We start from the raw sequence: 22717 nt of genomic DNA on the forward strand, positions 1-22717 counted from the left end.
GACTCAGGTCCAACCAATCTAGCCTGGCCTCAGCTAGAGCTGAATGTCTCTCCGGACTGACTCTCCTCCGGGAGGAACTACCCAGCAAATTCATTAATTGGGAATTTGCTTGCAGTTCTGTTGAGAAGGAAAACTAATCGTCGATGTATAGAAGATCTCCTGACTACCCTCCCCAAACTGTGATTCTGTGACAGTACTGATCCAGCCTAGAATCCTTAGTTGAAATTTCAAGATTTATCATTTGCATATGCTTGTTACATTCAAGAATGTGATGTCTTAGAAGAAGTGGTAACCTTAGTTTGCCAAATGATTACAGCTGCCTGCTTTCCTCTGGGCTTCGGGAACAGGCTGCCACAGGCTCCGGCCCCGCGAGAGGCTGGTCCTGTTTCTGCGAGTTTCTGGTGGATGTGTTGCCCAGGGGCAGCTATCAGCCAGAGGGAGATGGGGGTCACATATGAACTCGTCCCCAAGGAGGGGAGTTGAAGGCAAACCTAAGAAACTCAGCTGATTGTTGAATCAGAAGTGAAATCAGTGGTTTCTACCACTCCAATCCATTCCCTGTCTTTCTACAACATAAATGTAATCCCATTACTTAACTTGCTTAAGACCCATCCATAGCCCCCCACTGACCTGTGGACACAACACCATAGCGTGGCTTCCAAGTCCTTCCATGAAGGGACCCTATTTACCTCTCCTTGCCTACCAGCCTCCACCCTCTGCTCAACTCGTTCTCTTTGCCTGGAATCCCTGCCCTTCTTCTACTCTCTCTGTGTCCCCATCTCCCCACCTGCCACCCTTTCCCTATGTGTTATAATCCCCACCTTCTTTAAATCCAGCCCAGCCTCCCAGCGTCACGACACCTTTCCCACAGGCCCATTCCGGGACTAGTCGTTCCTTTGTTCCCACCTTGGCACTCTGTCCCTCCTGGCACATCATGTTCTGTCTTGCATCATTGTTTATGGAAACCAGGCCTATCTCCCCCATGGGACTCTGAATTCCTTGAGGATAAGGACCACATCTTACTCAGTCTTGCATTTCTTTCCCCTTCTCTGCTGGCTTGCACATCAGTACTCCACAAAAGTTTGAGAAATGAATAAGTGAATGAATGCCCTAAATGAAGAGCTGCCAAACTAACAGGTGGGTTTTCTGTATGGCCTAGGCTAAGGGCAGCTGGTATTTCTACTCCAAGAACTAAACAATCAAATCATTTAGGCAACAGGAAAGAAAAACTTTCTTTTCTTTTTTTTTTTTTTTTTTTGTTTGTTTGATAGACCTACAAACAATAGAAAGTGTAACTTCTAAACATCTAAACAAAGGACAGGAACATTGAACATAAAATTTTTGGGGACGATGTCAATCCTGAGGTACTATGCCACAATTCTGCAAAATAATCAAAATCTTAACCAGTATTTGGGCAATGACCTGACATTTTGTGCCTTTCAAAATACAAAATGTACCAAGATAACTACAGACCTGCTATCAGACAACTCGTGTCACTGCAAAGTCCATTACCAAATCCCATTTGTTCCAATTTCTCATTTCGCATGAGCTATCATCTTGCCGCTCTCCTGTGCCACCACTTAAGAGCCTCATTATTAGGAGTGGGGAGTACACATTTGGATGGGCAGAGTGTTTGCAATTATATTTTAAGGTGCTTCCCAAAGCTATAAAGTCAGAGCTCTAAACGGCATGATGGACAATGTAATTGTCAACAGACTATGAAACGAGTCTGAAAATAGAGTCAGCACTGCTCGGCCTAGAAGGATGCGCCCGCAGAGCAGATACATCCAAAAGGACTGATGGGGGTTCGAGGAGCAGGGTCAGAAAGCTGAGTGGCCTTGAGCAAGTCATGTAACCTCCTTGGACTGAATTTCTTCATCTAACAAAGACAATGGGACATGGTGACCTCTGAGGGTCTTTTCATACTGAAAGTCTCTAGGGAGGAACAGGAAAATTCTACATTTGTTTGTTTCTTTGTTTTTTAGAGATGGAGTCTGGCTCTGTCACCCAGGCTGGAGTACAGTGGTGCAATCTTGGCTCACTGCAAACTTCACCTCCCAGGTTCAAGTGATTCTTCTGTGTGAGCTTCCCAAGCTGGGATTATAGACAACCGCCACCACACCTGGCTAATTTTTGTATTTTTTTTCAGTAAAGATGGGGTTTCACCGTGTTGGCCAGGCTGGTCTCGAACTCTTGACCTCAGGTGATCCACCCGCCTCAGCACCTCAAAGTACCGAGATTACAGGCGTGAGCCACAGCGCCCAGCCATAAATATTAAGTAGAATAAACGAGACAGCCAAATGGGCCACCAGCCACAGAGACACACTATTTATTGAGCTGTTATTTTGTGCTGAGCTTTGTGCCTGACATCCTACAATTGTAATTAAATCCACACACAATACAAAAACAGCATCATGATTGCCACTTCACAGGTATGGAAATTCAGGCACAGGGAGATGCAGTGTCTTGCCCAAGGTCACCCAGCTGGCTAAGTAACAGGGCAGTGGGAGATGAACTCAGGTCTGCTAAATCCAACACCCAAGCTCTTTCGACTAAGTGCAACTCCCTTTTTTGTTTTGTGTTGTTTTGTAAGGCACTGAAGTATTCATTATGCAAAAGTCTCACATATTGCACTCCTGTTACAACATTGTTGCAACTTTACCTTTTCAAAAGGTTGCTCCCATAGGCTCCACTTACACAACAGTGTGACTCCAAGGCCACGCCAGGCCCTGTGCCCCTCTTGGTGATCTCCCTGATGAAGGGACACACTCATTTTCTCAAGCATATTACAACCCAGTTTCACCAGTGAAGATCACCAAGTGCGGACATGGGACTGATAAAGACTCAAAGGCTGAATGAGTCCCCAAGAGTCTGGTGAGGTTGCCCTTCTGGTGGCTCATTGACTAAAATGTCTATGCTTTCGATGAAGTTTTAGGGACATTATTGATCGAAAATGAAGGAGTAATTCCTAGGTAATCTTCATCAAGATACTATAGAACATCTCTTGCTTTCCTTCCTCTCCTTGTTATAAGCGCACATTGTGGGAATAGAACAGACTAAACTCCTGAGTTGTACCATTTTTCAGTAGCCAATAGGTTGCTGCTATTCGCTGAGGTCTCAATAACCTTATAGGCTGGGACTGTAACATTTGGTGATTTGATTAAATGGGCATTGAACGCTCTACCCAGTGCAAAATAATCCCACACTAGAAAGTAGGCCTGTGAAAAAGCATGCTCTGTCCCTTTGAACAGTTAGATAAATTCAAAGAGTCCACATTTCATAAGATTCCGCGATTCCTCCTGCTGGGACAATAAAATAAATGTGCTGTGGACGCTGGAGAACATACGGGTGGTGCTGATAAGCGGAGAGGTTAGAGACTAGAACAAGCATTTGAAAGACCTACGGTGAATTTACACCTTTAGGTGTCATACCTGTCCCTTACAAACTCCCAGGCAGGTAGTTTTGATGTGGAATGGGGGCTATTTAAATATTAAAGAACTAAAGGTAAAATCTTGGTCTATTATGTCCGGTTTCTACCCATTTGTCTTCCTACGCAGACCTCTAAAATGACACCATTTTAGACAAAATGGTACCTTACAAAATTAGGTAGGTAGGTTAAACAATGTTCTTTTCCCTCACAATCATAGAAAGAGAAACCAGAAAGACAAAGAAAGGCCTGTACTAAACCATTACCTATTTTGTTAAACATAAAGTAAAAAAGACCCCAGGGTCTCTTTTCTTTGAAAAAAAAAATACAAAATGGTTAGAAATACAAACTGGATGTACCACATTCTTCCCAATCACCCATAGAAAGAGTGATTTGGAAAATATGAGAATCTTCCCATGAGCTAAAAAAGAAAATGTTTCCATTGAGATTGTTTTCATAAGACACCCAGGAGAGTGCTTAATCCACATTAGGTATGTTGTCAGTTTCAGCTCTCTCCAGTCTCCTAAGGAACACTATGGCTTGTAGTGCTGAAACAGTTGCCGTATTTTTCCAGTATCATCAAACTATTAATACAAGGCTGACTAGGCTGGCTCGCTTGCAAAGCCTGGCCCGGCCACGGGCTAGCCGACTGTGGGAGGAAGCACTGGGTCGCTGGCCGCCCCAGCAAGGCTCAGGTCTGAGTTCCCACTCCGCTCTGCACTCACAGGTCCGGGTGAGACACATGCCTCTCCGACCCCCAGCTCCCTCGCAGGTAAAGTGGAAATGCTAATGCTCTGTGTTCAATAGTGTCTTCGTGATGCTGAAATGAGGTACTTTTTAGGAAAGCACTTCCTAAACTTGAAGGGGATGTTCATATGCTCTTTATGAATCCTGTGTGATGAAAAGGCAGGGGGTTGCAGTTCCACTCAGCGAGTGGATGAAAATAGCTTTGAAATGTGTACATGAATAATGCTAAGACTTCATCCCATTATATTTGTTCATGCTAGAAATTTCCAGCTTTTACTCTCAGTCATTGCATACTTGGTCTAATTGATATGGCTCAGCAAAGGGATCTCTGCTGTTTCTCAGCTTGCTCTCTGGGTCCATCTTGTTATCATGATGCACCATTAAAGAGGTACTCAATTTCAATATGAATATTCAACAATATTTGTGTCCGTCATTACTACTAGAGAGAACTTTGAAGATGCTGAAAAGCCAGCTCCTAGGACAATATTATCTCTGAAGAAAACAATGACAGGTCTCACCACTGGAGGAAGTATTCCCCGAGTTTAGAGCGGCGATGATAAACATGTGGCTCATTTCCGGCTCAACGTTTTTTTCTGGTAGACACAAGATAAAAATTAGTCGGTTGGACATGTGTGAGCGGACATCTGCTGTTTTTGCCTGCTTAGGGTCCTTTTGGGTAAAGGAATGCATCTTTTCCCTTTGGCTTCTCTTGGGACATTAGCTGTGGGTGGAGCCACACCTTCTAGAATGGAGACCACAGGTTGCTGGCTTTTCGGATAGGTGTCAGACACCTGTAGAACAGACATACCTTCACTAGTAACAAAACATTCAAGAAACTTAAACAATGAAGGTGGCTTATAGGTCCATATAACTGACAGTTTATGTCATGTACAGTTCAATATCGGGCTGAAATGATAAAGAACCCCGTTTTTCTCAATGCATTGGCTCCATTCTTTCAGTGTTGGCCTGCCTCAAGTTTAGGAAGTGCTTTCACACTTGCCTGGTGGCTGTCAGTAGCTGGATCCTTCCTTACTGAAGGAAGGGGCCTGCTCTAGCATTGTCTTGATGCTCGCTGCGTGGACTGGACTGGCTGACATGCTGGAGTGGACATTTGCTGGTTTTGCCTGCCCAGTGTCCCTTGAGAACTCATCTCTTCGTTTTAATGTTTCTGAGGACATTAGCTCTGGGTGGAGCCATGCCTCTGGAATGGACACTACAGGTTTCTGGCTGCAGTAGGATGGCTTGCTATAGGATTGTAGGATCGCCATCAGCTCAGTCCCTGCAGTCAGCAGTGGAATGTGCCAGATGGCTCAGCGCAGGTCATGTTCTTCACCCCTGAAGTTGCTGGGAAATTAGTGAGAGATCTAAAACACTGGAGAAACAAAGGGGAGAATGGATATTTGGTAGGCAACCACATAAGGGTCCACTCCGTCAGGTAAAATACTTTAATTTTTATTTATTATTTAATTTGTTTGAGACACAGTCTGACTCTGTCACCCAGGCTGGAGTGCAGTGGCACGATCTTGGCTCACGGCAACCTCCGCCTCCTGGATTCAAGCCATTCTCCTGTCTCAGCCTCCCGAGTAGCTGGGATTACAGGCACGTGCCACCATGCCCAGCTAAGTTTTTTTGTATTTTTAGTAGAGACGGGGTTTCACCATATTGGCCAGGTTGGTCTTGAACTCCTGACCTCAGGTGATTCGCCCGCCTCAGCCTCCCAAAGTGCTGGGATTACAGGTGTGAGCCGCCCTACCTAGCCAAAATATTTTAATTTTGGCATGTAATCGTGATGGTGGTTTAGTTTTTCCTATTTTTTCATTTCGTATGGCTCTTCGGAGGGAGAAAGACTAGCAAAGGTAGGTGTACAATGGACATTTCCCTCTGCATTAAATAAAAATTAGACTCCTTTAAAGGGGATGTTTTCAGATTTTGAAATTTATCTTCTTACATGAAATTATACAATTCATCCACTCTACTTCAAGCGCCCCACATTCTGACAGAAAAAATGTAGATGAAATGTCAAACATTTCTAGAAATATGAGGAAAACAGGAGAAAGAACAATCATACAGATGACATAAGGGAAAAATGGGAATGTATAAATAATTTAAGTCATGACACTGTAAAAGTGTATGTAATTTGACTTTAGTAAATATTTACCGTTGAACATGAAAACAAGTTTCTAGTCATAAAACCCTCTACTTGATTACACTTTCAGCTAGAGAAAAATCTACAGAGAAGTCAAGCTACTTTCAAAGGTGCAGACATTAATTTATTAAACACTAGTCTTTTCTAATTTTCAATAACAAACATTTTTGCCTTTTACAATCTCTTCACATTCGCCATTTATCAAAGATCTGTACGTGGATTAAAAGCACATCACGAACATTCGGGAGATCATGCATTTTCGTAACTGACCAGATGTTTGCTATTGCCTACCCCACTCTTCTCAATGATGTCTTTGAGAGAGACAGTCCTACATTGGGTATTATAAAGGTCAATCTTTCTAAATAATCAGAACAAAATCTCATTAGCCCTTTAAGGTTATCTGGGTTTGCAAATAGAATACCACAAATCCATTTCCACTTCACAGGGATCTAAGTATGCATGCAAATGCACACACATGAAGAATGCTATAGTACTTGAGTGTCAACCACATCTTAGACTCCAAATATTACCCTGACTGACCTGTGTGAGGTCTGTATTCCACTGTAAAAGGGCCTTTCACATGAATTTTGGCACTACAAAGTTAGCGAACTCAAACTGAGAAAATGTGTAATTATTCAATGCCTCCCAATAACCAGCCAAGCTGGAAGAAATGGTAGGATTTGATAGAGGGCACCGAGATTCCAAGAGTTGCAAACAAGGCTTGTGAAGCAGAGTGGGAAGAAGGAGTGGCCAAAGGTCACGTCATTGTTCACGTACTAGAAAGCGGAGTATAAATAAAAGACTCCCATCTGCCCCGTATCAGCCCAATATAGGTAAGTAAAAATGCTTTGTAAATATTATTAATAGTGGAAAGCAACTGATGTGATGTTCGAGAATTAAACCTTCCAAATACTCATTTTCATAAAGAAAATTAAAACTTTCTCCTAGGTTTCCTTTTCTTTATGTCACAGGAATTTGAATATAGTTTAATCGGAGAAATACTTAATATTAACATCCTATTGTAAAAGTAGAATAGCATTCTAATTAAAACATTGCTTCAATGGGTTTTTCCTAATGGAAAGAACTAGAGTTTACTTACAGCTAAACCTTCACCAACATAAGAGAAAAATTCACCAGTTTTCAATGAACATTTTGTAAAGTATGTATAGGAAAACAAGGATTTATAAGGATACACTTATAGTTCCATTACTATCATTTATCACTGTATCATGCACAAAACAATTCTATTAATACATTTATTGTATTATCCATTTCAGTACTTATACTAATAGTCATTGTAATTTGGATATTTGAAATTTAGAATAGATTCATTGCTGTTAGTGCACTATCTGAAGAGAATTCTAGGTTACTTCTTTGTAATTAGGATTCAGACAAATGCCCATTTCTAAACACCACACAAAAACTAGCACGAGTGGCAGAGACTGATCCTACTTCCTGTCTTCAAAAGACAATGATCGCTACAAAAAGTCAATATGAACCATAGGATTTTGCTTTCTACCTTGCCTGAACACATTTCATAAATTCAAGAAAGATCCTTGAGCTTTAAGCAGTTCTCACTCTCTGGGGAAAGGCAAAGGATAGCAGCTCCTTTGCGGTAAGGACATGAGGCAGTTGTCAGGAGACCTGGGCTAAAACCCTGGCTCAACCCAAGTGCCCCTGTGACCTTACTTGACCTCCTTGATTCTACAAATTAGTTTGATCTAAATTCTCCCCAATGCTAATCTGCAGTTCACAAGTCCTATGACTCTCAGGAAGGTGTGAGGCTGGAAGAGCATATTGGATTATACTAGTGATTCTCAAAGTGTGGCTCTGCAGCATCACCACCTGGGAATTTGCAAGGAATGCAGATTCTTGGACCTCCACCCCGGATCTACATAATCAGCAATCTGTGTCTTCAGAACATTTGCAGAAGATTCTGATGCACATCATGTGAGAACCAGTGGACTAGACCAAAACTACATTTAAGAGATTCAAAGTTCCAAATGCAAGGTAAAGGAAATAAATCTAAACTCCATCATCAGACTCAGTTTATCAGATCCCGTCACTGCTGCACAACGTAGATAATTAATTTTCAGGACTATGGCATTGAAGACATCTAAACCACAATTTAAATACTGAATAATCTGAGAAAAAAATGAGGCCACAGAAGTAAAAATAAGGGCATTTTTAGCTATTAATAGTCAATAAAACTTAATTATATTTCTAACTAGGCAAGTTAGGATTTTGATTTTATTTATTCTTTTTTGAGACAGTCTTGCTTTGTCGCCCCAGCTGGAGTGCAGTGGCTCGGATCTCGGTTCACTGCTGCAACCTTTGCCTCCCAGGTTCAAGTGAGTCTTATGCCTCAGCCACTCAAGTAGCTAGGATTACAGGTGCATGCCACCATGCCTGGCTAATTTTTGTATTTTTCGTGGAGGTGGAGCTTCGCCATTTTGGCCACGCGGATCTCGAACTCCTGACCTCAAGTGATCCACCCGCCTCAGCCTCTCAGAGTGCTGGGATTACAGGGGTGAGCCTCCGCACCCAGCCCTAAATTATTTTTTTATATTTTCAAAGCTATTGATTGTTTATGAAAAAATCATTTCCTAACTATAAAGAATTTTTCCTTCAATCTTGTGAATATTTAATAAAAAGTTTTATTCAGGCTCATAATGTATGCTAAAGTACTTCATTAATATAAAATATAATAATATGTGGTTAGGAGTTTTTACACTGCTAACATAATAAATTGAAACATTTGAGTCATTCTGCACATTATAGTAACTGTAGTTACTTTTTACACATGACTATTTTGGCGTTTAATTTCTAATTTTGTAAAAGCCAAAAACAAATTCATATACAGCCAGTCCTCCATATCTATAGGTTCCATATCCACAGATTAAGCCAACCTCAGGTAGAAAATATTCAATAAATAATGAACAATTTTTAAAAAGGCAAATTTTAAAAACTGCCAGGCACAGTGGTGAGTGCCTGTAGTCCTAGCTACTTGGGATGCTGAAGTGGGAGGACTGTGTAAGCCCAGGAGTTCGAGACCAGCCTGGTCAAAGTGTCCCATTGTGAGTCCTCATCTCTTAGGACACACAAACACACACACACACTATACAGTATAACTATTTACACAGCATTTATACTTATATTGTATTAGGTATTAGAAGTAATCTAGAGATGATTTAAAGTATACAGGAGGATGTCTACAGGTGAAATGCAAATACTACTCCATTTTATACCAGAGACCACAGCATCTGTGGATTTGGGTATCTGTGCAGGGTCTTGGAACCAATCCAAGAATACCAAGGAACAACTAACTGTATGGCCATAATCTACTGTATGGCTCCATAATCTACTCTCTGAAGAAGTGTAACTATAATAAAATATGTAATTGTTTTATACATAAAATATACAAAACAAAAAAGTTTATAATTTTATAATTATAAATAATTAAATGATTAAATACTTTCCTTGCTAAGTTATCCTGATCTTTCCTAAATTTGGTTACCACACGAAGAGGACTAGGTCTACTTCACAGTCTATTTGATCTTTGTTTTCTGAGATTAGTAAGAATTAGGCTAGTGAAAAAGACCCCTTTTCAATTGCTCCATACTACGTTTTTAAACATGGCTCCCCAAACATCAAAAAGAATCGACATGGTTAATGAAATACTTTAAATATTACAAAGAAAAATCATTGATTTGCAAAATGCAAAACTCTGAAATCCATCTCTATCATTTCTTTTCAACTGTAACAGGTTAAAAACACTTTAGGAAAAAGTGAGGAGGATATGTGCCAAAACCTAAGCACCTGAATCTTGGCGAAAATCTGCAATGAGGTATCTTTCGGAGGTTGTTTTATTATATCAGAAACTTAGTTCTTAAAACACTTAGCCAAAGTCAATGGATTTGCTTTATTTTATTTAAAAATAAAGTCATTCCTACAGCAAGAAAGCTAAAACCCAGGTAGGTATCACTATAAGAAAGGGTTTAGCCAGGAATGGTGGCGCACGCCTGTAATCCCAGCACTTTGGGAAGCCAAGGTGGGTGGATCACGAGGTCAAGAGATCAAGACCATCCTGGCCAACATGGTGAAACCCTGTCTCTACCAAAAATACAAAAATAAGCTGGGCATGGTGACGGGCGCCCAAAATCCCAGCTACTTGGGGGGCTGAGGTAGGAGAATCGCTTGAACCCGAGAGGCAGAGGTTGCAGTGAGCCGAGATCATGCCATTGCACTCCAGCCTGGGTGACACAGTGAGACTCTGTCTCAAAACAAAACAAAAACAAAAAATAAAAAAGAAAGGGTTTAAATGTACTGCAGTCATCTAGGATTCTGATACCAGTGTCAGCATGTCCTAAATCAATTCACTTCAGTAAGTCTAATAACACTGCACAGCTCACGAGATGCTGAATAAGCTCAACAGACAAATGCACATTTAACATCAGATCATCTCCTCACTGCATTTTTCAAGCTTCTTAACAAACTGTTCAACTGCAATGATACACTTTAGGTATATCCATGAGGCAAAGTATTAGAGAAATGGGCTGTTCAGATACATCTCTTATGACAGGTGTGGGTATACCTCTATCATAACAAAATTTAAGACTAGTATATTCAGCTTTTTTTTTTTTTCCTTTTAATGAGACAGTCTCACTCTGTCGCCCAGGCTGGAGTGCAGTGGCGCTATCTCCGCTCACTGCAACCTCCGCCTCCTGGGTTCAAGTGATTCTCCTGCCTCAGCCTCCCGAGTAGCTGGGATTATAGCCACGTGCCACCACGCCTGGCTAATTTTTGTATTTTTAGTAGACAGGGTTTCACCATGTTGACCAGGTTCAAAATCCTGATCTCAAGTGACCCACTCACCTCAGCCTTCCAAAGTGCTGGGATTACAGGCATGAGCCATCATGCCCAGCCAACTTTCTTAAAAGCAACTTTTTATCACTGTGTCCAATTCTGGGTTTTTATCACATTCTCACAAAGTTCTATACATCAAATAATCTGAGCTAGTTAAAGAAGATGACAAAATGAATGCAACATTTAATACAGTTTTATTTGTTTAATTTGGTAAATGTAGAATGTAATGGTTTCAAGGCAAACCCTGGATTACTTCAGTCACAACCCAATAGTTAACATGATTCTGAAGAACAGTCTTATCTTCAATATCTACCCACTTCTAAAGAAACACATCTATAGAAATCCATGTACATATATATTATTTTCAACAACTCTAAAATTTCAATTTTATATTCTGAACACACTTCAAAATTATCCATTTGATGCAGGATATAGCCATAGGGAGATAAAAATTCATGCAATGATATTCAGGTTGTTTTAAAGGTAAATCCAATATTTGATCATTCAATGCTACATAAAGTGCACTGAATATCTAAAATAAAACAAGTGCCAATTTTATCATTAATTAATAACATATTTATTGTCTTGAAACCAAACTGGCCCAAGTTACTTTTTGTCTTTTTGAGTCAGCTCTGTATAAACTCATTTCTCTCAAGTTTCCTGTGAAATAAAAACCAAGATATTCCATTTCTTCTTTGCGGTTAACAAGAGATGGCAGCGGGCTCAAGGTAGGTATGTTCTTGATAATTCAGAGTCAGAAAGTACTTCTTCTTGAGCAGAAGGTTCATAATCTCCTACATTTTCAGCCAACTCAATATCTAACTCATCATTACTTTCTGCACTGTAATCAACTTCTTCAAGGAATCGAGGTTCATCTTCATCCAAAACGTAAGTGGTAGGGCTGCAGCCAAAATATACAGAACATACAAGACTTTGTTAGGTCTTAAGGTCCTAAGGTCCTAATGTAAGATTATTTCACCATACTGGACTCTGATTCCAACATAATATAAGCTGCATTAACTTTAAAAATCTTATTCAAATGAACAAGTTGAGATTTATAATAGGTGAAAGTTCCTTGTATTGACAATAAGCAGTGAAATGTGAATTATTAATTATATTACAAGAGTATCAACATATATCCTAACGTTAGATAGCTTAAAAAAACAGTGAACTCTCTCATCAGGTTATTTCTTTGAAAGACTTCATCAATTTGCAAGCCAAGATTTATTTTTAAATTCTACTTTAATCACTGTAAATCAGGCAAATATAATTTCAACAGTCCTTACAAGAAACTGTGAGCATTTAATTGGCTTCTCGAGCAATGCACTAAAACCACTCACTCTAAGTCTATAAAGTGATTAGCTGCCATAAAAACAGCCCATGTACCCACCCCCCGAGTTTCCGTAGGTCAAGAATAAAAATGAAAAACAAGTGAACACTCTATACCCAGATTAATTACTTTCCCTAAGGACACAGAATAAGACATTTGCTTAAAAGCACTAAGTGCTTCTAAATATTTCATGAAGTAAGTCGTTTGGGACTGAGACAACTTTTCTACTAGGTTCTGTAACGTATTCTTTCCTAGAAAAATATCACATTATTCTGATATCTCCCCATTTGTGAGATACACCCCCACACACACACACAATATCAAAGAAACACTACAGAAACATTTCAAAATCTCTAAGGTAGTGCCCCAAACTACCTTAATTTCATATAGAAGTATGTTTGTTTATTTCCCACCTGTTTCCAAAAAGGATTTCCTATAACTGATGCAATTAAAACCTATAAAATCAGACAATGAAAAGGGAACAGTAATCTGTTAAAATAAAAGAGAAGCAGATGTCATTAGGCACCTAAAATGAGAGAATTCATGCAACTGAGTATGAAATTCAGTCCAGATATCTGGAAGTTAAGGTGGGATGGGAAAGTTAATAGATTATATGGTTCTAATTTTCTGAGAAGTTTGCAAGACTTATCTGGCAAGAGTACCTTTTTTCCTATACTTGCTTTAATCTTGCTCATTAAAGAGAAAAATACATTGCAAAACCACCTTGAACTAATGTAGCAAACTTCCTCTTAAAAGTTCAGAGCTTGCAATATGATACAGTAGTCCAAATAAATCAGGCTGAGTGGCTTGGAGGATTGTGTGAGACTCAACAACATACCTCACACTCACAAGAACAATTTCACAGTTTTTAATTTGCAACTAAAAGATTTAGTATGAATCTGTTAGGTCTTTAGAGAAACAAGTTAGATTAAAAGAAATGATTATTTGTGGGGTTTTTTTTGTTTTTGTTTTTGTTCTTGTTTTTTTTGAGATGGAGTCTTTCTCTGTTGCCCAGGCTGGAGTGCAGTGGTGTGATCTCGACACACTGCAACCTCTGCCTCTGGGTTCAAGCAATACTCCCGCCTCAGCCTCCTAAGTAGCTGGGACTACAGGCTCCCGCCACCACACCTGGCTAATTTTTGTATTTTTAGTAGAGATGAGGTTTCACCATGTTGGCCAGGCTGGTCTCGAACTCCTGACCTCAAGTGATCTGCCTGCCTTGGCCTCCCAAAGTGCTGGGATTACAGGCGTGAACCACTGCGCCTGACCTTATTTGGACTTTTAAAATGACTTACCATGTTTCTTTTGAAATACAATAATTCATTCTTCCTCCTTGAGTTTGTATTTCAAATTCTCAGAGGAGTCTCAGGTGATTCTTAGAATAAATGGAAAACTAACTGAAGCAAAGAAGGGGAAAAAAGGGAAGGGAGAAAAGACAAACCTTCCCTTGCCACATACTTATTTTCTTCCTGGAGACAGTCATAACAAGAAGAAATGATAATGGAAATGTGAGGAAGAGACACATACTAAAAAGTTATGCACTGTGCCAGCACAGGGGCTGGGGAAACCACCCAGAACTACAGAGGCTGCTTCCAGATAGACAAGAAGTGGCCAGCGTCTCCCCACAGGTAGGGAGAACACAAAATCCACGTGTTGGGTAGGTGGGCAGGGAAGCACGCATTGTTCAAGAGATCTATGGACAGCGGAATTCCAGCCTTTCCCATCTGAAAACAGACTTGGCGTAAGTGAAACTGGTTGCTGGGAGCCCAGCCACTGCACTGGAATCAGAGTAAGGATCTCATTCTCCATGGGAAACTGAATATTAGAGAGTTAATCAATTTGAACAAAAGGAAAGTGTTTACAGAAAAAGCCTACTCTTATAAGCTGAAGTCAATGAGGAAACAGAATGACAGAAGTATGATTTAGGAGCAAGAAGGATGCCCAGGATGGAGCTAAATAAGCTCCTTGACAGTATGGAATCTTACAGCAATGTTTGTATCAGATGTTGATGGGCACTTTTAAGACAAAGTAGCACAACCTGGAAAGCAAGCACCTGGAAAATTAAAAGAAGCATCTTCACAAGAAATGCTCAGGAAAATAATCGGATGCTGTCAGTTCTTGATCTTGGCTCATCCATCATGTTGACTATGAGAAGAACTCCATTCATTTCTTGAAATCACCCATTCTCGTAAGAGTATGGAACTGGTCCATTCCTCTGATTCCACTCCTATAACCCACAATGGCCCTAATATTTGACTCTTGTTTCTCCAGGTGCTAATAAAATCATGTTCCTAGCCACAGCTTCATTAAGGTCTACATTAGAGCTGAAGAATACAGCACATGTCGAGTTATTGTGATGGGCCAACCAGTGCTAGCTCAGGCACACCAGTCGGGCTGAGTGCGCAAAGAGGAGGAAGTTCATGGTGGAAAGAGGTATGCACAAGTGTGTGTAAGAGTGAGTGTGTGTGTGAGAGAGAGAGAGAGAGAGAGAGAGAGAAATCAGGGGATCTCGAAGGAGCTAGGGAAATAAATAGAGACAGGGGAAAGAGAAAAACAGATTACAACCCCCAACATTTCACTAAAACCAGCATTCAGACTGCTATTCCAATCACCATTTTCCAGTCCATTTTTACTAGCTCTTTCCACTGTGCTTCATGGTGGTGAAAATTCTGATATACCCTTCTACTATTCTAGTTTGCTTAATTCCTTTCTGTCCCTTCTCAATGGTGATCATCCTCTATGTATTCCTCAAACCTAGGCACTGTATTTATAAAAATGCTTTCTTAGCCAACAGCTCTTAAAAGCATCCCCTCTTTGAACAAGTTCATCTATTTTAATCTGTATTCTGATTACTTCCAAATCCAAATTTCTAGTCCCAACTTCTCCACTGAACTTCTGCAGATGCATAGACTTGCCAGTTGCATGACTGTCTCATGTGCACCTCAAATGTAGCATCTGGAGAACTCACTGTTCTCCCCAAGCCCAATCCTCTTCCGGTATGCTCGGTATCAGTCACTCCGAGAGTCATGCAAACCAGTTTGCTACAAGCAAGTCCTGCCACTCAATATCCTGACCACTCCATGCCTCACATTTCATATTGCAAGCCTTCACCAGCACTGTTTCCTCTGCATAAGGTATTGATAGGGTTTGGATGTGTGTCCCCTCCAAATCTCATGTTGAAATGTAATGCCCAGTGTCAGAGGTGGGGCCTGGTGGGAGGTGCTTGGGTCATGAGTGGCTTGGAGCCTCTCATGGTAATGAGTGAGTTCTCACTCTGTGTTCATGCAAGATCTGGTTGTTTAAAAGAGTGTGGCACTTCCCCCTCTCGCCATGTGACATGTCTGCTCCTGCTTTGCCTTCCACCATGAGTAAAAGCTCCCTGAGGCCTTCCCAAAAGCCAAGCATACTGTGGCACCATGCTTCCAGTACAGCCTGCAGAACCATGAGTCAATTAAACCTCTTTTTTTCATAAATTACCCAGTCTCAGTTTATAAGTACCCAGCTGCTACAAAGGAACACCTTTATAATGGATAAATCCAGGTATACTTCACATCTTTCTTCCCCTAAATACTCTCATTTTTTCAAAACACAGCTCAGTCTCATCTGCAGATGTTCGTCCTTAAAGCTCATCTTGGGATATGTGTCCTTTCTCTATATCCCCTTTGTACCTTGCACATTCTATCTGATCACTTTATGGATGCAATTGAAACCACTCATTTGTGTGCCTATCTTCTCAGTGTTAAATCACAAGAACCTGTAAGATCAAGAACTGTGACTTAGCCATCTGAGTGCCTCCTGTCAGCTTCCAGAAGGGCATGACACATTGCAGGCACCTCAATAAACATCTGCTAAACTCCTTATGAAAAGCCTTGAGGTTGACAAGATCCTCAATTTTAATCCCACAGATTTTACTTTAGTGAACAAACTTCAAGGCACAAGAGCAATCACAGCAATTCATCTTTGCTTTTATTAATAATTTCAACGTATGTTTTGAGCACTTTACAACATAGGAAATGCTTTCATAGACATTATTTCCTATGATTCTCACAAAACCTTCACTTAAGAAAAAGACTTCAAGGTCACTTGCCCTATGTTTATAAAATAATTGCTTTAAATAAGCAGATAGCAGTCCAAAAATTCTTACAATCATAAGACAAAAAGTCTAACCAGTACTTAATTATTTCCCATCATGATTACTTTGTTTTAACGCCACCAATTCCTTGCTTCCCCCATTTTCTTCACATAAGTTTACTCGTTCTGGCTTGTTCTGCTTCCTTCTCTGACAGCTGCCCTGTGTACACCTGCCTTAACATCCATCCTTCCACTCTGAACAGACTAAGCCAAAAGCAATTAAGAAATAGTTCATCTTAGGGAAAACAGCATTTTAGTCCAAAACCAAATACTGTCATGCTGCTTCAAGAAAAACATTGAAATTTTCACCCAAAGAGCCTTCCTCACAGGATGAACACATTGAAATTCTCTGCTGTATGGTGTCATTATGATGCAGAAAAAGGTTTATAATTTCAACTGATTTCTAAAGAGAACAGAAAAAAATTTTACTTTATGCAGATTCAGAAAGTTTTCTGGCTACCCTCACGTTAAGCTATTAAGTGTAACACAAAACTAAACCTAAAAAATTCACCATCTCCCTCAAATATACGCCATCTCCTTCCACGAGAGCTGATTTGACATCCAAGACACCAGAACGTAGATCCTCAGCTCCATCACCTACAACAGGCACAACGAAAGCAAAACACTGCCCATGGAGTTGGAAATTCTGGGTTGTGCCTCTACTGTATTTACCAGTTGTGTGATCCCAAGCAAGCCATTTCCTTTCTCTGAGCACAGGTTTCTCAGTGTAAAGCAGAGATAACAATATCAGTCCTACCCATCTTACAAAGTTGCTGAGTTCATAATACGACAATAATAAAACCTATCTTGTTCAAGAAACAGTAAATCAACCTTTCTCAATTCCTAAAGAACCCAGGCAATGGCCTGTTTCAAGCCAATAGGATGAAAAATACTCCATCTACCTTTGCACCTCAGAACTCTGCACTCTGAACTCTTGAGCATAACCCACCTGTTTTAAGATAGCGTAATAAAATATCATGGGGGAAAATTTTTGAAAATGATACACAAGCAGAAAAATATGCCATTGCCTAAATTATCTGCATTTGTGACTTGCTGATTGTGTCTGATTTTCTTGTATTGAAATGTCAGATTTGGTGTGAAAGAAAATCTTTCTATTTGCACAAATACCAGAGGATGTTTCATTTATATAATTTACAAAATTTTATTCCTATCTTGTGAGAGATAAATACAGCATCTCCTAAAAATATCACAAAGTAAACAAAGTTATCCATAGAAAATGCAAGTAACAATTTCTGTCAGGCTTAAATAGCTACAGCATATAGACATACATGCATACACACAGAACTAGTGTACAGAATATCCAGTGAGAGAATATGTCTATTTGAAAAAAAATTTGCTAATTTATTTGTACTTTTGTTGAAAAGAACAATACAGTCCCTGATTTGTAATAGTTCAACTTAAATTTTTTGACTTTACAATGGTGCGAAATCATTCTTTTTTTTACTTTCTGTATAATACTCAATAAATTACTTGAGATATCCAACAGTTTATTATAAAACAGGCTTTGCCTTAGATGATTTTGCCTGACTGCAGGCTACTGTTTAAGTGTTCTGAGTATGTTTAATGTAGGCTAGGCTAAGCTATGATGTTTGGTAGTTAGGCGTAGGAAATGGTCTTTTAACTTTCGGTATTTTCAACTTACGATGGGTTTATCGGGACATAATCCCACTATAAGTCAAGGAGCAGCTGTATCACTAAACTGGCTTTGGGAAGCGGCAATTAACTATGTCGCTAAACTCCAACTTATTTTGCCATTGATTTAAAACATTACTTACACATAATGAAAGTGTTAAATGATTAAATTATCCAAATTACACAAGAGCATTTCAAAAATTGAAACCATTATATTCTAGTAATTTTGGTTATATACTTGGGGGATACAAGATACAATAAAGGAACGTGAATTTTAGAGTTAGACCTCAATCCAATTCCCAATTCTGACAGGAATTTCTAGATGGATGGCCTCAGGTAAATTTCTCTCTCTGAGCCTCAGCTGCACACATCCATAAAAGGATCACAAAACCATCTGTTTCTGATCATTCTCAGCAGAACATTAGAACCTCTGGGATAACCAACCTTTACAGAAATGGAGAATGAACATGCTCATCAGGGGGTCCCAAGACCACCTTAGGGTTAGTGATTTGCTAGGACGACTCATAGGACTCAGCACATAGTTGAATTCAGTTATGACTTATTACAGTGAAAGGATACAAAGCAAAATCAGCAAAGAAAAAAAGGTGCGTGGGGCAAAGTCCAGTGGAACCCAGGCCAAGCAAGGGCAGCTGTTAGAGGCAGAGAAGTCATCAGAGCTTTCAGCAATTTCAAAGGATTGGAGGCAAAAACTGAAGTTCAGAGCTGCCAAGGTTCCTGAAAGAAGGGAGGTGCAGAGATGTGACCTCAACACTTGACAGCTTTCCCTTAAAGACATTTGACAAATTTTTAAATTACATAGTAGAAGAGGCTAAAAACCAACGCATAAAGCAGCAAAATAACTAAAAAAAAAAAAAAAACAAGTGAGCAACAGAAATTTCTGGTAGTCCTGTGGTGCTGGGGAGAGGAGGAGCCTAGGCCTTCAGTTGTGACCTCTGGAGGGCTACAGCTTACAAATGCAGGAGGGGTGAACCAAGAGTTAAAAGAGGTTTCACACATTTTGCAACCCTACCTTAAGGCAACTCAGTGGCTCTCTGGACTGAGGCAATCTGCCCTACTCTAAAAGCCTACCAGAAGATAAAATGAATCTTCCGTGAGGGAAGATATCCAGAGCCTCTGAAGTTTTTATACATAATACCTGGCATTTGACCAAATATTACCAGACATATTAAGAAACAGAAACAGGAAAAGTATTTCAACAGAAACAGACCCAAAGGTAGTTCAGTACGGGGTTTCTCAGGCAGGAACTTTAAATGATAACTATAATTAATATGTCTAAACAGACGATGAAATGAAGAATTTCACCATCTATTATCTATTTAAAGAGAATCAAATGGAAAGCCTAGAAGTGAAAAATATTTAACTGAAATTAAGAACTCAAAGATAGGTCTAAAACTGTTTTTTGGACAGAGTTGGAAAGAGAATTAGTGAAGAAGAGATAGGTAAGTAGAAAATGTCCAAACTGAAGGGAAGAAAGCAAAAAAGGATAGAAAACTTAAATCTCCACATAAATTAAACCTGCTGAGGAGAACTGAATGTGGCAGATGCAACATTTGAAGAACTAAGGGCTGGGAATTTTCCAAAAACAATGAAAGACTCAAATCACACATTTAGGAGGGGCTACAAATCCCAAGTAGGATAAATACAAAGAAAACCAACTCTTAGCACTCATAGCAAAATTGCTAAAAACCAGAGACAGAAAAACCTAAAAGCATCCAGACAAGACTCATTACCTTCAAAGGAGTAAAAAAATAAGACAGTAGGCCAGGCGCAGTGGGTCATGACTGTAATCCCAGCACTTTGGGAGGCTGAAGCGGGCAGATCGTGAGGTCAGGAAATCGAGACCATCCTGCACAACATGGTGAAACCCCATCTCTACTAAAAATACAACAATTAGCTGGGTGTGGTGGTGCATGCCTGTAATCCCAGCTACTTGGGAGGCTGAGGCAGGAGAATCACCTGAACCCGGGAGGCAGAGATTGCAGTGAGCTGAGATCGTGCCACTGCACTCCAGCCTGGCGACAGAGCAAGGCTCCATCTCAAAAAAAGACAGTTGATTTCTCAGCATAAGCAATGGAAGCTCAATTTCAATGCAGTGGTCTCTTTAAAGTGCCAGTGAGGGGGGCGAGGTGGCACTAGGGGGAAGACCCACTTAGAATTCTATACTGGAGATACAGTCTTCAAAAGTGAAGGTGAAATAATAAGAAAATTTTCAAATAAATAAAAATGGAAATAATTTGTTGTAAGCAGACATGCACTAAAAGAAAAATAATCTTAAACCAAAACACAGAAATAGAGGAAGAAATGAAGAACAACAGAACAGTAAATATAAGTGAATATGACTAACTAAAACATTAATAATGTGTAATTAGATTTAAAATATATGGAGTTCAGTTTAACAAACCCTAGGGCATACTTTAGCATGGAAAATGGGAGAACAGAAAGGATCAGAAAAAAAATAAATATTGGGAACCAGTCTTAGTACCCGGGTGAGGAAATAATCTGTACAACAAACCCCTGTGACATGCATTTACCTATGTAACAAGCCTGCATATGTACCGCTGAACCTAAAAGTTTAAAAAATACTAATAAATAATAAAATAAAATATATAGAGTTCAATTAAAATATATGACAACAACACAAAAGGTGAAAAGGTGAGTAGAATACATCCCAAGGTCCTAGCATTGTCTGTGAAGAGGCAAGAAGAGTACTTTTTATTATATGCTAATAAACCAAATATCCATGTTGTCATCTCTAGAGCACCAGTAAAAGAATAGTAAAAGAGAATGGAACAAGCTTATAGAGAGACAAAACTGGAATAACAATAAAATGTTTTGAATTAATCTCAAAGAAGGCGAGGAAAAAAAACATGAAACAAGTGAAACCAATAGAAAACAAATATAGTAACTTACAAGCTTAATTGTATTAGTAATTCATTAAATGGAAATGGAGTAAATATTTCAATTAAAAGACAAAGATAACTAACTGGATTATAAAATACAATTACATGATACATATAAGATTCCTATCTTAAATATAAAGAGAAAACTGGGACTAAAAGGATGGAAAAGATACAGTATGCAAAAACTAACCAATCAAAACTAGGACAGCTACACTAATGTAAACCAAAGCAGGCTTTTAAGCAAGAAGCATTACCAAAGAAGAGACGTTTCATGATAAAGGGATCAATCCACCAGAATGATGTAATGATTCAAAAGTTCTACACATCTACTATAATAATACATAAAGCAAAAATTGACAGAACTAAAAAGAAAAGTGGACACATTCACAGTGATAGGGGAAACTTGAAAACATCTCTCTTAATACCTAATAGAACAAACAGACCCCAAAACCATTACAATGTTTTTAAATCTGAACCACAGATTTAAAAACGTGATCTTATCAGGAATATATGGAATGCTACAATCAGCAACAATTAAAGAATATACATTATTTTCTAATATGAATAACACTATGTATTCTTCCTTATGCTGATACATTCTTATTTTGAAGTCTCACTTATTGTGAGAGAAATAACTTCTTCTTCCAAGAGGCTACCAAAAATATAAATATCCATAAATCTTTATAATCATCAAATTCCTTATACAGCTAATCTTACAGACTAACAATCACTAAGTTGATAGCTATTTACATTTGTTTAATCGTTCAGATAATAGATAAAATAAAAATGCCTCTTGCTAAGCACAAAAATACTATAGCTATTTGCTTTTACGAGTCCTACCAGTATTTCCAGCTTTGACCTGAAAGAGAAACACCTACCCCAGGAAAAACGTAATGCAGACTTAGTGTTGCATCAGATGGAATTTTTATTATACAACACAAATGGGTAAAATTAAAATGACTTTTGTTTGGTAATTACCAATAAATGCCCTGGGAATATATAATGTAATGAATATTCAACAACAAACATTATTGAAAAGAAAGTTATCTATAACTTTTGGTAAACACAGAGGATCTAACATAAGCATTTATTTCTGATCCCTTCTTAATTACTACTATGATGACAGAAAAAAATATAATAACTTTTTTTTTTTAAGGATAAATTCATAGGGAGAAAATAATTTCAAGAGGAAGTAACGATGAGACAGAAATAATACAGGGTGGTCACAGGAGAATAGAAAATTCCAGGCAGCAGTTTCACATGACTAGCAAAAAGAAACTGTTGAAATGGCTGCAGAAACTAGGGACTGATAAGACCCTGAAAAACCAGGCTGTGGACCTGGCTAAGACCAACTGGACCCAACACAGCACTGGAATTGACCTAGGTTTCACCTAGGACCTCATCATATGCTCATTAACATACTAAGCCACACACCCACCAGTGTCATGACAGTTCCAGGTACACCCATATTTGGTGTAAAAGTGGGTGGCACAGCA

The 22717-nt window shown here is 39.3% G+C and overlaps 1 protein-coding gene across 3 annotated transcripts in view; it reads right to left on the bottom strand.

Moving 5' to 3' along the window:
• Positions 1-11361: 11361 nt before the first annotated feature.
• Positions 11362-22717, bottom strand: part of AGTPBP1 (ATP/GTP binding protein 1) — a 196008-nt gene continuing 184652 nt past the window's right edge. For 2 of the 3 annotated variants that reach the window (XM_023229531.2, XM_023229533.2), the window contains one exon: positions 11362-12087. In XM_023229531.2, the coding sequence (XP_023085299.2) occupies positions 11910-12087 (178 nt within the window). In that variant the 3' untranslated portion in view covers positions 11362-11909. The remainder of the gene's footprint in view (positions 12088-22717) is intronic. The other variant, XM_023229532.2, reaches the window with a different exon arrangement.

The sequence above is a fragment of the Piliocolobus tephrosceles genome, chromosome 14, assembly GCF_002776525.5.
Source record: "Piliocolobus tephrosceles isolate RC106 chromosome 14, ASM277652v3, whole genome shotgun sequence".
In the NCBI taxonomy this organism is placed as follows: Eukaryota; Metazoa; Chordata; class Mammalia; order Primates; family Cercopithecidae; genus Piliocolobus; species Piliocolobus tephrosceles.